At 36.9% G+C, this 11,954-nt stretch overlaps 2 protein-coding genes across 4 annotated transcripts; one reads left to right on the top strand and one right to left on the bottom strand.

The window, feature by feature from the left end:
* Positions 1 to 386: 386 nt before the first annotated feature.
* Positions 387 to 3,935, top strand: LOC133701279 (uncharacterized). 2 transcript variants are annotated; one of them, XM_062125143.1, is made up of 2 exons: positions 387 to 2,553; positions 3,422 to 3,935. In XM_062125143.1, the coding sequence occupies exons 1-2, from the start codon at positions 848 to 850 to the stop codon at positions 3,537 to 3,539; spliced, it is 1,824 nt and encodes a 607-aa protein (XP_061981127.1). In that variant the 5' UTR covers positions 387 to 847; the 3' UTR covers positions 3,540 to 3,935. The 2 variants fall into 2 exon arrangements, with proteins under 2 accessions (XP_061981127.1, XP_061981128.1); XM_062125144.1 differs by having other exon boundaries at positions 391 to 2,553; positions 3,427 to 3,935.
* Positions 3,936 to 8,741: 4,806 nt separating this feature from the next.
* LOC133701282 (homeobox-leucine zipper protein HAT4) lies at positions 8,742 to 11,111 on the bottom strand. 2 transcript variants are annotated; one of them, XR_009843544.1, is made up of 5 exons: positions 10,639 to 11,111; positions 9,908 to 10,221; positions 9,562 to 9,641; positions 8,969 to 9,473; positions 8,742 to 8,844 (listed from the first exon to the last, which is right to left on the bottom strand). XR_009843544.1 is itself a non-coding variant. In XM_062125145.1 (4 exons), the coding sequence occupies exons 1-4, from the start codon at positions 10,811 to 10,813 to the stop codon at positions 9,125 to 9,127; spliced, it is 918 nt and encodes a 305-aa protein (XP_061981129.1). In that variant the 5' UTR covers positions 10,814 to 11,111; the 3' UTR covers positions 8,742 to 9,124. The 2 variants fall into 2 exon arrangements, 1 of the variants encoding a protein (XP_061981129.1); XM_062125145.1 differs by having other exon boundaries at positions 8,742 to 9,473.
* Between the last annotated feature and the right edge of the window lie 843 nt (positions 11,112 to 11,954).

The following is an 11,954-nucleotide window of genomic DNA, read 5'->3' as shown; positions in this document are numbered from 1 at the left end:
TTTGGATGATTCCACCTGAAGGGGGAGTGTTGACATAAGTTGTAAATTCAGAATCATTCAGAGATGTTGTATGAACACATACTGATTCTAGTAACAATCAAAAATATTTTAGAAACAAATTTCAACATTATTCTATTCTTAGATTTTGTATATTGCATCATATATATATATATGACATCACTGTGTATCATTGAGGAGATTTCTTATATAGAATTACTTAGATTCAATGACTTCAAAAGAAACTATAACTGATAGCATTCTTCAATGATCGATCCACTTTGACTTCGTTAATGTGCCTAACTCTGTAGAACACCTGGCCGCAGACACGAAATATTCCCTTCGTCTTTCCATAATAAGATTGTTTCCAGTCCCTACTCGAGACCTCCAAGTCTTAGGTGTTCAGCCCACATTAGTCTTAAGGTTATTCACCATTTCAACTCAATCCCGGAGGGATCAGCTACTTTCCCCAGAAAAGCAAAGGATAAAAATGGGAAAAGGAAAGCATCAAAGGCACACTGATGAGTCAACAAAATGCTAAAGCCTGAAAATAAAAATAAGGTTTCAGATCGAGAATAAAGCAACAGTCATCGCCTAATTGCTATATCATTTGCAAAGAAGCATTAAAAGCAATCCAGTTAAAAGCTTGAAATTTGCTCACTCCTCCCCAAAACATTCCTTCACTGTCCCTCTCTACCTCTTGCTTCATCTTCGATCTTCCCTTTGTTCTTCACTTTTTCTTCACCCCGAAGTCTTCCCTTCTACTTCTTATTCTTCTTCTTCTCTTTGAATTAACACCAGCAAACAATCACCAGAAGATCTTCTCTTGCTCCTTCCTTTCTCTTCTTCAATGGCAGATGCAACATACTGCACCAAATACCAACAGCAAAAACAAGCAAATCCAACCAAGTACTATACTCATTTCCTCTACAAAGCTCTCATAGTCACAGTCTTTTTAATTATACTCCCACTTTTTCCTTCACAAGCCCCTGAATTCATCAACCAAACTCTAAACACTAGAGGTTGGGAGTTTCTCCACCTTGTCTTTGTTGGTATAGCTGTCTCTTATGGCCTGTTTAGCAGGCGAAATGATGAAACAGAAAAGGAAAATAACAACAGCAGCAACCAGTCAAAATTTGATAATGCTCAATCATACGTGTCTAGATTCCTTCAGGTTTCATCCGTTTTCGATGATGATGTTGATAGCTCACCTAAGTCCGGAGAGACCAAGGTCCAAACGTGGAGTAACCAATATTATAGGAATGATCCTGTGGTAGTTGTAGCGGAGCAGAACTCCGTTCTTGATAAAGAACAGAGAGCTAGCAGCTCAAGAATTGGTGAAAAACCACTCTTGTTGCCTGTTAGGAGCTTAAAATCACGAGTCATAGCCGCAGATGTTGATGAAACTGGTAAAGAATCTACTGGTAGATCTGCTTCTATTAGTAGGTCTAATTCTACAGGTTCTAAAACATTTTCAAACAATTCGAGTAAACATAAGGGTGGAGAGTTTGGGGGGTGGGATTGTCTGGAATTGGAAGAGAAGCTGAAGGGGAATGTTGTGCTTCCTTCGCCAATTCCATGGAGATCAAGATCAGGAAGAATGGAAATGAAAGAAGAAGCAGATATTCCTCCTTATAATCTGCCTCCTTCCTCGGAGGAATTTGAATACAACAGGTCTTTTAATTCCCAAGTTCCTCGATCAGCACGAACCAGTTCTGCAACTTCTTCACCGAAACTGTCCCCTTCACCTTCATTTTCTTCACCAAAAAAGTTTTCTACTTCACCGTCTTTCTCATCCGAGGAGCAAGGCAAAAGTGTTGAGGATTTTGTGAGGAAGAAGAGCATTTATAGGTCTCCTCCTCCTCCACCACCACCACCACCCCCGCCGCCATCAATGAATCGAAAATCATCATCAATGAAACCAAGTTTTAGTGCTATTCATGATGAGGCTTTTCTTGAAAGAGAACTGAAGCGAAGTTTCACAACTGAACCTAAAGATTTGAACAGGGGTGGCAACTTAACAATGCCAAAGTCAGTTAAGACATTTAGAAGCAACGATTTGCTTGGTGAGGCGAGGAAGGAGAAAGAATTTGATGACAGAATCAACAGCAATGCAGAAAAAAGATTGAAGCAAGTTGAAGCAAGTGCAATGGAGAGAATAGGAAGAAAGACAGTGGGATTTGATCAATCCTCATTTAAGACTGATAGGCAGAACCGTGAAAGAGTGACTTTTACGCCTCAGTCAACTTTCATGGAGTTCCCAGAGGAAGAAGAATATGTGGAGAAATTGGCCATGGAAACTGACGAGGAATCAGGGACTGAGGAGGAGGGGGGGGATGAGGATGAAGATGAGGACATAGCAGGAAATTCTTTCGCTTCAGGCATAGCGGCAAGGCCAAAAAAAGAAGCAGCGGCTTCTAGCAGTGCAATTGATGGAGGACCTGATGTTGACAAGAAGGCTGATGAGTTCATAGCCAAATTCAGAGAGCAGATCAGGCTCCAAAGGATAGAGTCTATCAAGAAATCAAGTGCACAGATAAGAAGAAAACCTTCAAGGTAATCTTCGAAGATCATTCGGTCTATTAGAGAGTTAACAGGATGGATTTGGATTCGATGTTTAAACTTTTCTTTTTCTTACTCACATCATGACTATAATTTTACTTGGTATCAAGGATCTTAGAACTCATGGTATACAGAGATTGCTTAGTTTACTATTATGTAAACTGCAATTGAATTGGAGAATTAATGTATCTTCTTCCTCTTTGTTCTTCAGTCTTGTTGGTTACAATACTTTTTGAATCGTTGTTGCTAAATAACCATGGACTTTTTCATACATTCGATTCTTCCTTTCCAGCATACTGGTGGAAAGCAATGTTTTCTGAATGGTTTCGGATTTATATTTTTCATAAATTGGAGTCTATTTCCTCGCTCGAAATCAGTGTCGGGAAAATGGGTGTCAGTTTATCGAAACCTGGAGTGCTGCAAATGAATGTAGTAATGGAAAATGAAGGTCTGATTCCTTACTTGAAATATTGAAGCAGCACACTGGCTAATTGAATCATATAGACCCTTAAACAGCACACTGGCTAATTGAATCATATAGACCCTTAAACAGCACACTAGCTGAATGGAATAAAAGTTGTGAATTGCGACTTCCATTTATATGCAAAGCAGGTGTTTCATCTCATTCCAATTTAGCAATTTTGACAAGTTACTGAAAATGCTAATCAGTAAATGAAGTCATTCTGGATTCAAATTTACAATTGCTGATTCTAACTTAGTTGATTGATAGACTCTGCAATCTACACGTTGCCTTCAGTTCCTATCCTTGTAGAAGCAAACTACAAATTCCATCCTTGCTATTGCTTATGAACAATCATTGCAAATATTTCGTATTTCTCCTTGTAATTGCTTCATTTTTTAGCTCAGATAAATCTTTTTTACAACGGACACTGCGCTTACCCAAGGCTGAGGATGGTAATGGCGGAGTCTTTGCTGTTGCTTGGAGTTGCTATCCTATCCAGATCAGCTTGGTCCAATAATATTCTCCGATGTTCGATTTTCATGTGTCCCAAATGCCAAGACTACAAAGTTCTTTTGCAGATTGCAGCGTAAACTGCATTCCGCCCAGAAGCGAAAGATGCAATCTGAACCAGTTTTGAAACTGTGGGTAAAAACTACAGTCAGTCTGTCAGTTAGCATGCCAATAGACTTTTGCTGCCCACAAGTCTTCACGTTTAATCCTGATCACGTCCGAGATAAAACAGATTCGATGGAGCAGGGATACTTCTGCAACATAGCCTAATTATTCAGAAAATGTGTTAAAAGAAAAGGTCAAGGAAAATTTCCTTTTTTTGTATAGCTTGTTGATGATGTAGAGAAAAACTTCATACATGAATGGACTTTTTAGGCTGCCTTTTGGGCTGATTTGAATGTGAGGCTTACTCTTCAGGCACAATGTTTCCTGCAAAACAAGTATCTTGTAGGAATATTATAGGAAGAGGGGACATTTCGATGCTTAAATTAATAAATATACAAGAAAAAAATAATATATAATAAGAAAAAACATAATAAAATTGTAGAGAATGTTTCTGTGTGTGTGAACCTTGTTGAATGGTGGCTAATTGCCTTCCTTACCTGGTCATCAAGGGCGGAGGGGTGTAGAAGGTTTAGGTGGGTTGTAGCCCAGCTAAAAAAAAAGATCCTAAAGAAATTCAATAACTCACCTTATAAGTAATTAAGTATAGCCTTTTTTTTACCTCCTTCCAAAGCGAGGATCTGCATCTGTAAATAGCCCCGTCTGCATTACTTCTTCGTGGCCTGATCCCTTCTCATTAGGTTTTTTAGCCTTTGGCATCCCCTTTTTTTTTAACCGTCTAAATAAATCTCTCAAGATTTCTCTCCTCCGGAGAAAAGAACTCATCCTATATCCCTATTTATGTATATTTGCTTCGTAGAAAAACACTAAAAAAATAATTTAAGATAAAAAGAAATTAAAATAAATTTTAGAAAAACATGAGTTAAAACTCACTCTCAAACTGTGCCATTCAAATCTAAAAGGTTAGCAGCACTAGGAAGTTTAAACTACAGGGGTTGAAATGGAGCACTGTTGAATCTACGGGGACTAAACATAGCTTACTCTTGGCCCCATCTCAAAGCAGCAAATAAATACTCAATCCAATCCAAGATTTTGAAGACCTAAAGGTGTAAATAATATAGCGAAACTCAACAAACAGATTGATATTCTGTGAATAAATATGCCCATCCATTGTTTGGTATGCCGACTTGGGTGCTTTCCAAAATAAATATAGTTTGACAATGTAACAATTTAATGACGATCGTTGACAACATGGCAAAAGGACATCAACACATTACCAGACAAGAACTTCATGATATTTCACGCATTTTCCACATCTTTTGCACCTGCTTAACTCTCATTGGTATGGTATGGAGTATGGTTTCTTAACTCATCCTTCGATTCATTATTGGGAAAATTTCCATGTATCATTAGTGAAGTGATGAAAAACAAAAGGCCTGAAACTAGAGTGTCTATTTAATGAATTTGAAAAACAATTTATATGTATTTGATTCATAGCTCAGGGCAGAAAAAATTCTTGGCTCTGTCCCGACCAAAGCAGGGTATTTATAAATTCTAGTCATGTTTGTTTATCTCCTAGAGTGTGGAGAATAGAGTTGCAGTTGCAGGTTCTTATATGGAGAATGGAGTCGGCATCATTAATGGAGATTGTGGTACTTGCTATGATTGGTAAAGAAGTTGGCGATTGCCACTTACATAAACAACCATTGGCGTAGAAATATGATGCCTACTCTGCATAGAAAAATATGGCTCAAAATTTGTGTGTCACACAGTCCTATAAACTGAAAAACACACAGAGGTGTGAGCTGGGGTAAGGATAACCTGGCTTTTTAAGGAAGAAAAGGAAGACGCAGGAAGAGAGGAGAGAGAGAGAGATAGGAACTCCAGTCATTTTGACACCCTATCCTTCCTTTAGCATAGATTAATTATTTCATTGCAAATATCAATTTTCTTTAGATGCCCGACTATCGAGATTAGTTTCTTTAACAACTCTCTTGGCACTGATCCAAAAACCATGTCAAAACTTCCCCTGCATTCTGTGTCACCACTAGGTTCTCCACCACCACCACAAAATAATGCAAAAGCGAGCTGGAAGTCTGAAACCAATTTGTCGGTGTCGCAATTAGAATCAGTGGTTTTAGTTTTGAATAATTGGTCCTGTGTTTTATGTCCTGTGTTTTGATCAATGATTTGCACGTAACTGAGTTGTAGACAGTTACGTCATTTGCAATTTGTTGTTAGACATTTCCTGTTCTCTGTTAACAGAGAAGGGAATTCATTGAAGAACAATGAAAGTTCATCAAAGTGTTACAACAAAGAATTCTCTCTTTAACACAATCTTTAGGCTCTCCCTTCGTGCCTCGATCTCGTTCTTCTTTTTGCCGGAGCAAAGCCTCGCGGATTATACAAGTAAGAAATTAAGGTGGCCTGATCATTTCTTTATACTGGTGGCGGGCTGCTGGGCTTCCTTGCTGTCCAGAAGAACTTCTCCTCGTCAAGTCTGCAAAAACAATTAAGTCTCTCGATGTTAAGACCCATGTAAAACCAATTTGTGTTTTGGCAGATGCTCTCCCCCATTAGCAGCCACGGCATCTTGCATCCTCTGCCCCTCTGTGGATCATTAGCAAGGAGTGATAATAAATCCACCAGCTACATTCACGAATATTTTGTACCAATAATTCTTATGGTAGATATTGGCTGGACATATATGCTGTTATTTCTACATAATTCTTACAGTTATTTCATTAATAAATTGTCAAGCTTTAGTTGAAAAATACTTGAATTTTAAAAGGAGAGTATTTTAAAACAGTAAATATTCCAATTCCTTTATGCATAAAAGATTCATTACAATCCATCTAAATATTGAAAATGCAAGACTTGAGAAATTGACTATGTGAGGACGAGAGGAATAGGTTAGAACCTGTCATGTTGAATTACAATTAAGAGTTAAGATATGATGAAATTTAGAATTAAAATGATTTTTACGATTCTCTTAATTGATTTATAATAATAAATCTCTCAATTATCCAAATATATATATATATATATATATATATATATATATATATTACTGTTTGGATTTGCATGATAATTATAGGGATGAATATTATACTTAGGATACTTGTTTTAGATGTGGTTCAGTATACGGTGTCAGTTTACAGTAATAAAACCCATGAATCATGTGGTTAATTAATTATTTCAGCTGAAATTCAATTTTCTATTTAAGTACTAATTAATTATTTCTTTTTTCCAAAGAAAAAACTCATTTGGCACATATTTAAGAGGTTGCTCAGATACAAAATAATACTCCAATTTTCTAGAAAAGAAAAATAGAGTTAAAAGAAGGAAAACTAGAACCTTCTGTTAAAATGCAATATTTTAATTTTTCCATTCAAAAAACTGGAAAACTAGTTTTCAGTAAATTTAAAAAATATATTTTAGAGGTTCTTCATAGTTTTTCAACATGATACGGGGTAGTTTTCCAATCTGATACAGGGTTTGGTAATCTTTGATGAGGTAGAGATTGATAATTTTGACGGCAACGTGGAATTGAAATCATAGGTTTGAGGATCTAGCTATATATATAGCTATATATATAGTGGTTGATTTCTAAAAAGCTTAATGATTTTGAGGAGTGGCAGATGCATATGGCATGGCTTGAATTATGTTAATATTGATGATTACCAGATGTTACATGCATTTTTTTTGGATTGAAGATACAAGTTTGATCATAAGTTTAAGAGGAAGTGTTGGTAATAATCTAAATGTAGGCATTTTTCAATATGATTAGGAGTGTTAGAAGAGCTTTAAGGTTTTGTTAATGGTGTTTATAGAATGTTTAGGATTTACAGATAGAATATACGACGGATAATTTTGTCGACAACTAGTTGTCGACAAAAAATTAACAGCAAAATCTAATTTTTTGGCATCAATATTCTATCAGTGTTTGACATTGCTGATGAGAATACAAATGAAAATAAAATCTCCAATGATATACTTTTCAGTGACGGGTTTTTGTAGACAATTAAAATACCAACGAAATATTTACCTAAACACCGACAGAATATTCCGTTGACATTTTTCAATTTTCTTATAGTGATAAAATTAATATTTTATTATTAAATTATCATAAATATAAAATATTATGATGTTTTGATTTTTATAAAAAATAGTTGTAATCTTAATATATTTCTTAATTTTTTCCGTGAAAAAAATCATCTTTGTTCTCAACTAATAAAAAAAAATCATTGGAAACGAAAAACTGAAAAAAAAAATGAAAACTGAAAAAGAAAAAAAAAAAACTGTTTTCCATTACTAAACACACTCTAACTATCGTCACAAGCAAATTCTACAGGTAAAACCAGAGCTCAAAACTCTCAGCTCCCCTTCTTCTTTGCTGTTAAATCCTGTTATATATAGAATTTTCGTTCTTGATGACCTTGACAATGGTTCTTGACTATCACATGATTTTACAGCTAACCTGCAACGAAGAAAAAGCAGAGAGTTGAAGGGACAAATCTTCCACATGATATGATAGTGGAAGTCCTCTCGATACTTGCAGCTAAATCCTTACTCTGTTTCATTGTGTTTCCAGATCACGGCCTTCTTTGATATGCATCATGAAAATTTATTTCTTGTCTTTAAGAAATATCATTACCCCAGCTAGGCCTCTAGTAGCTAAACTAGAGGCCCAGGTTACCTCTAATTTTCCCAAGAAGTCTGAAGTCCATTCGTTTGAGATGAATAGGCCTTTATTCAAAATTGGTCCAATATCTTTTAAAATCTCAAAACTAGAGGCCCAAGTAATCTAGTCCAATTTATTTACAATCAAGTCCTTTCTAATCCAATAAATATCCTTCAATCTCGCTCTTAATCGTCCACATTTTTTATATCTTGCGGAAGTACTCTCCCCAGCTAATAGGGCAATCGTCTCAATGTCAAAAATTTATAGACTGTCTCGGGAAAGAGCTCTCTATTGGGAATTTCATGCTTTAATTAATAAGCTAGAAAAACAGATATCAACATAATAAAAAAAAGGGGGATAATTTTTGCCAAAAACTGTGCCGAAACAAAGCCCTGAGATTTGGATGCAAGTGTGATGAATCCCCAGCCAGCCATTTGCACGAACAAAAATAGTAACTAAGAGTTAAAGAAACAACACCTCGCTTAGCTTCGACTAGTAGGCTAAAATAACAAGGAAATACTGATCTTTACATCCGAAGTCCTCTTCCTCCCGTTCCACGGCTTTTCTGTGTTTGACAGGAAAAGGCGTATTTAGTATTAATTTGCTAACGCTACACAGATTAAACTAATTATGTCAACCCTGTTTTTTAAGAGATTGATGGGTCAATAATACAAAACATGAAGACCCACCAAATCGCACTGCAACAACCATATCTTAGACCAAAGACTTCGAGCACGAGAATACGGTACGCTGTTACACCTGGCTCTTGCCCCCTCCATTTCCTACACGTCCCACTAGCCCTTGGAAGAGTTAAATGACCAAGAGGCACTTGTTTTCTGCTCTAATTACGATCGAGGACGTAGGACATCAAACGGAGTTGGTCCACGTGTGATTGGTGCGGCTGGGGCCCATGGGTTGATGGGGATGGGCCTGTGATGAGGGGGGGTGGGGCCCATATGGGGATGGGACCTAGCATCGACGGTGGATGATGCGGGCGGTGGGACCGCAACACGCTCACATGATGGGCACATGGTGAGGGTGGTTGGTGGGGTCATTTGCATGTAGAACTGCGGGGAAAGTTTCAGTGCTCTGAGCTCCTGAACTTCCTTTTGCAACCTCCTGTTCTCCGCCGTTAGGTTCTCACAGCACCTCTTCAAGAACTCACAGTCAACCTCAGTTTGCTTCAGCTTTGTCCTGCAGAATTTAACATTCTTGCGTAAATAGGGGGAAATTATATGTGAAATGCCAGGAATGCCCTTGATGCCATAAGAGATTTTCTCACCTTGCCCTTCGGTTCTGAAACCACACCTCCACTTGTCTAGGTCGGAGTCCTAGCTGTTTAGCCAAGGCCATCTTCTGCTTCTGCACGTAGCAAAACAACAGATTGTCAGCTCCAATTACCAAAATACCCTCCGAATCTAACCCCAATAAAAAAAATAACTTCTCTGTTGCATTGTTTGGTTGCTCAGAAAACACGGGAAGGCCACCAGTATTCCCTTGCTTCTGACTCTAAAGAGTCGGATAAAAAAATCCACCAGTCAAAGATCATTTTTGTCCACTTCTCCTCAATTTACTCAACAACCAAGGAAGAAAGTTTGGGTTTTTAGCTTAAAAAATAGAATACTTACTGGGTTGAGAGTGTTGTGTTCTTTAAAACTTTCTTCGAGAATAGCTGCCTGATCTTTAGAGAGCCTGAGCTTCTTTCTCGAGGTATCACCATCCTCTTCATCACTGATTCCACGAGAATACTCTCTCTCCATCTCATGCTCCTCTCCGTTAATCCCTTCTCTTTCGCTTCTCTTCCCACTTATACTCGATATCGTGCTATTTGGAGATGATACACCCGCCTCCTCTTCACAATCAGCTGTAGATGGTAACCTGTTCACGTCGATTCCTCGAAGGAACGATCTGGTCTCGGCGCGGTATGGATCAGAGTTTTGATCTGCATGTGAGATGAATTAGAGTGTCAAATGGGGCTCGAATTAGTCGGAGATCGAAAGTCAGAAAATTTGTGGGCTAGGATCTTGAGAAAAGAAGAGGGGGTGTTTGTGTTTTCGAATAGAAGAAAAGTAGAGTAAAAGCGATTAATAAAAGCCAATACAACATGGGGGGGGAAAGCAAAATAGAAAAGGTACGGTTGTTTTATTTTATTTGAAAAGAGAAAGAAAGGCGAATAATTTTAAAAAATAAAAAGGCTTTGTAATGTGTTTGTTTCTTGGGAAAGTGAGGGCAAAGGAAATAGAAAATAGTTGGAAAGGGAAGAAACAGGGCTGGATCTGAAACAGGAGGCCATGCAGATCTTGAACTTACCAAAAAAGGAAGAAATGGAAAATGTTTCTAAAATAACAAAAGTACATACCTGAAGGAGGGAAGGTCGCATTCCATGAGGGTTTTTGAGGATTGAACCCAGAAAGAGAAGAAGCAGCAGTAGATGGAACCAGTGAAGGCATGAGATTAAACTGCAGAGAATGCTGATTTTGAGGAACACTAAGACTTAAACTCAAACCCAGATCTTCCTTCTCAGCCATCATCATCTTCCTTTTCCCAGTAAGAAAAGGGGTTTATTAAAACCCTGCTGCTGCTATTCCCTGCTGCAAATTATGTAACCTAGTTTTGTATATAAATGGGCAGGAAACTAAGCTTAAAATTAAGGTTTTTCTGTTTTGGTTCTGTTTTGAGAGAGAGAGAGAGAGAGAACAGGAGAGATATGGAGAGTTGATTGTGTTTGGATTAGCAAGAGAGTGCGTGTGGGGGATTATATAGAAAAGAGAGGGGGGGGGGGGGGAGTGGTGGTAGTGTGTAAGTTCAATCATGACTTCTTGTCAGGAAGGCTAATTATCTCAATCATGGCTTTTGCCTCCGTATATAAATATAATAATACCTAACTCTGGTTTGCTTGAATTCATAAACCATGGTAAATGGGAGGCTCTGTTATATATATATATATATATATATATATATATATATATATATATATATATATATATATATATATATAAAAGGAAAAAAACAGAGACAAGGTTTTTTTGTTTTTTTTCATTGTACTTGGGTGGACAGACTGGAAAGGATATCTAGCTTGACTATGCTGGAAAATAAAAATAAAAAATAGAATGTATTACAGTTTTACTGTGCACATAAATTTAATTTACTGTTGATTAAATGGTGAAATGATGAATTTATTTTTTCAATAGAAAATTATTGAAATAACTATTAGAGATAATAAAGTATTTTTTTTCTAGGTTTATTATTCATCATTAAATAGATTTGGGATAACTTAATTTTTTCTTATTTAAAACGATAAAATTGTCATTCAAAGCAAAAATTATTTAAGTGATGTCCTGGGTTTTTTTACATTATAACTTTTTAAAAGCACAAAAAAAAAAATAAATATTCTTAGAAGCAAAAATAAATGACTTATGTACAAAAGGTTTTTTGTATTTTATTTCAGTTTGTTAGTTATAATCAATTTGACTCAAGGGAAATTTGGATTTTAATAGATATAAAGTATAATATAAATGAAAATTAGTTGGCGCCTAGTAGGCGACTCATAAGGAGTCTCTTGGTGGCCAAACACTGCCTTTCATGAAGGGGTTGGAGTCGTCTCGGTAGCTTTTCCATTCCTCCTTGACCTGTGTTGATTACTGACCTCCGGTTTGGCGTAGTGGCCTTTTCTCT

The sequence above is a fragment of the Populus nigra genome, chromosome 8, assembly GCF_951802175.1.
Source record: "Populus nigra chromosome 8, ddPopNigr1.1, whole genome shotgun sequence".
NCBI classification, from domain to species: Eukaryota; Viridiplantae; Streptophyta; class Magnoliopsida; order Malpighiales; family Salicaceae; genus Populus; species Populus nigra.
Note: the sequence above shows the minus strand (reverse complement) of the source record. Positions and strands in the feature narration are given on the sequence as shown.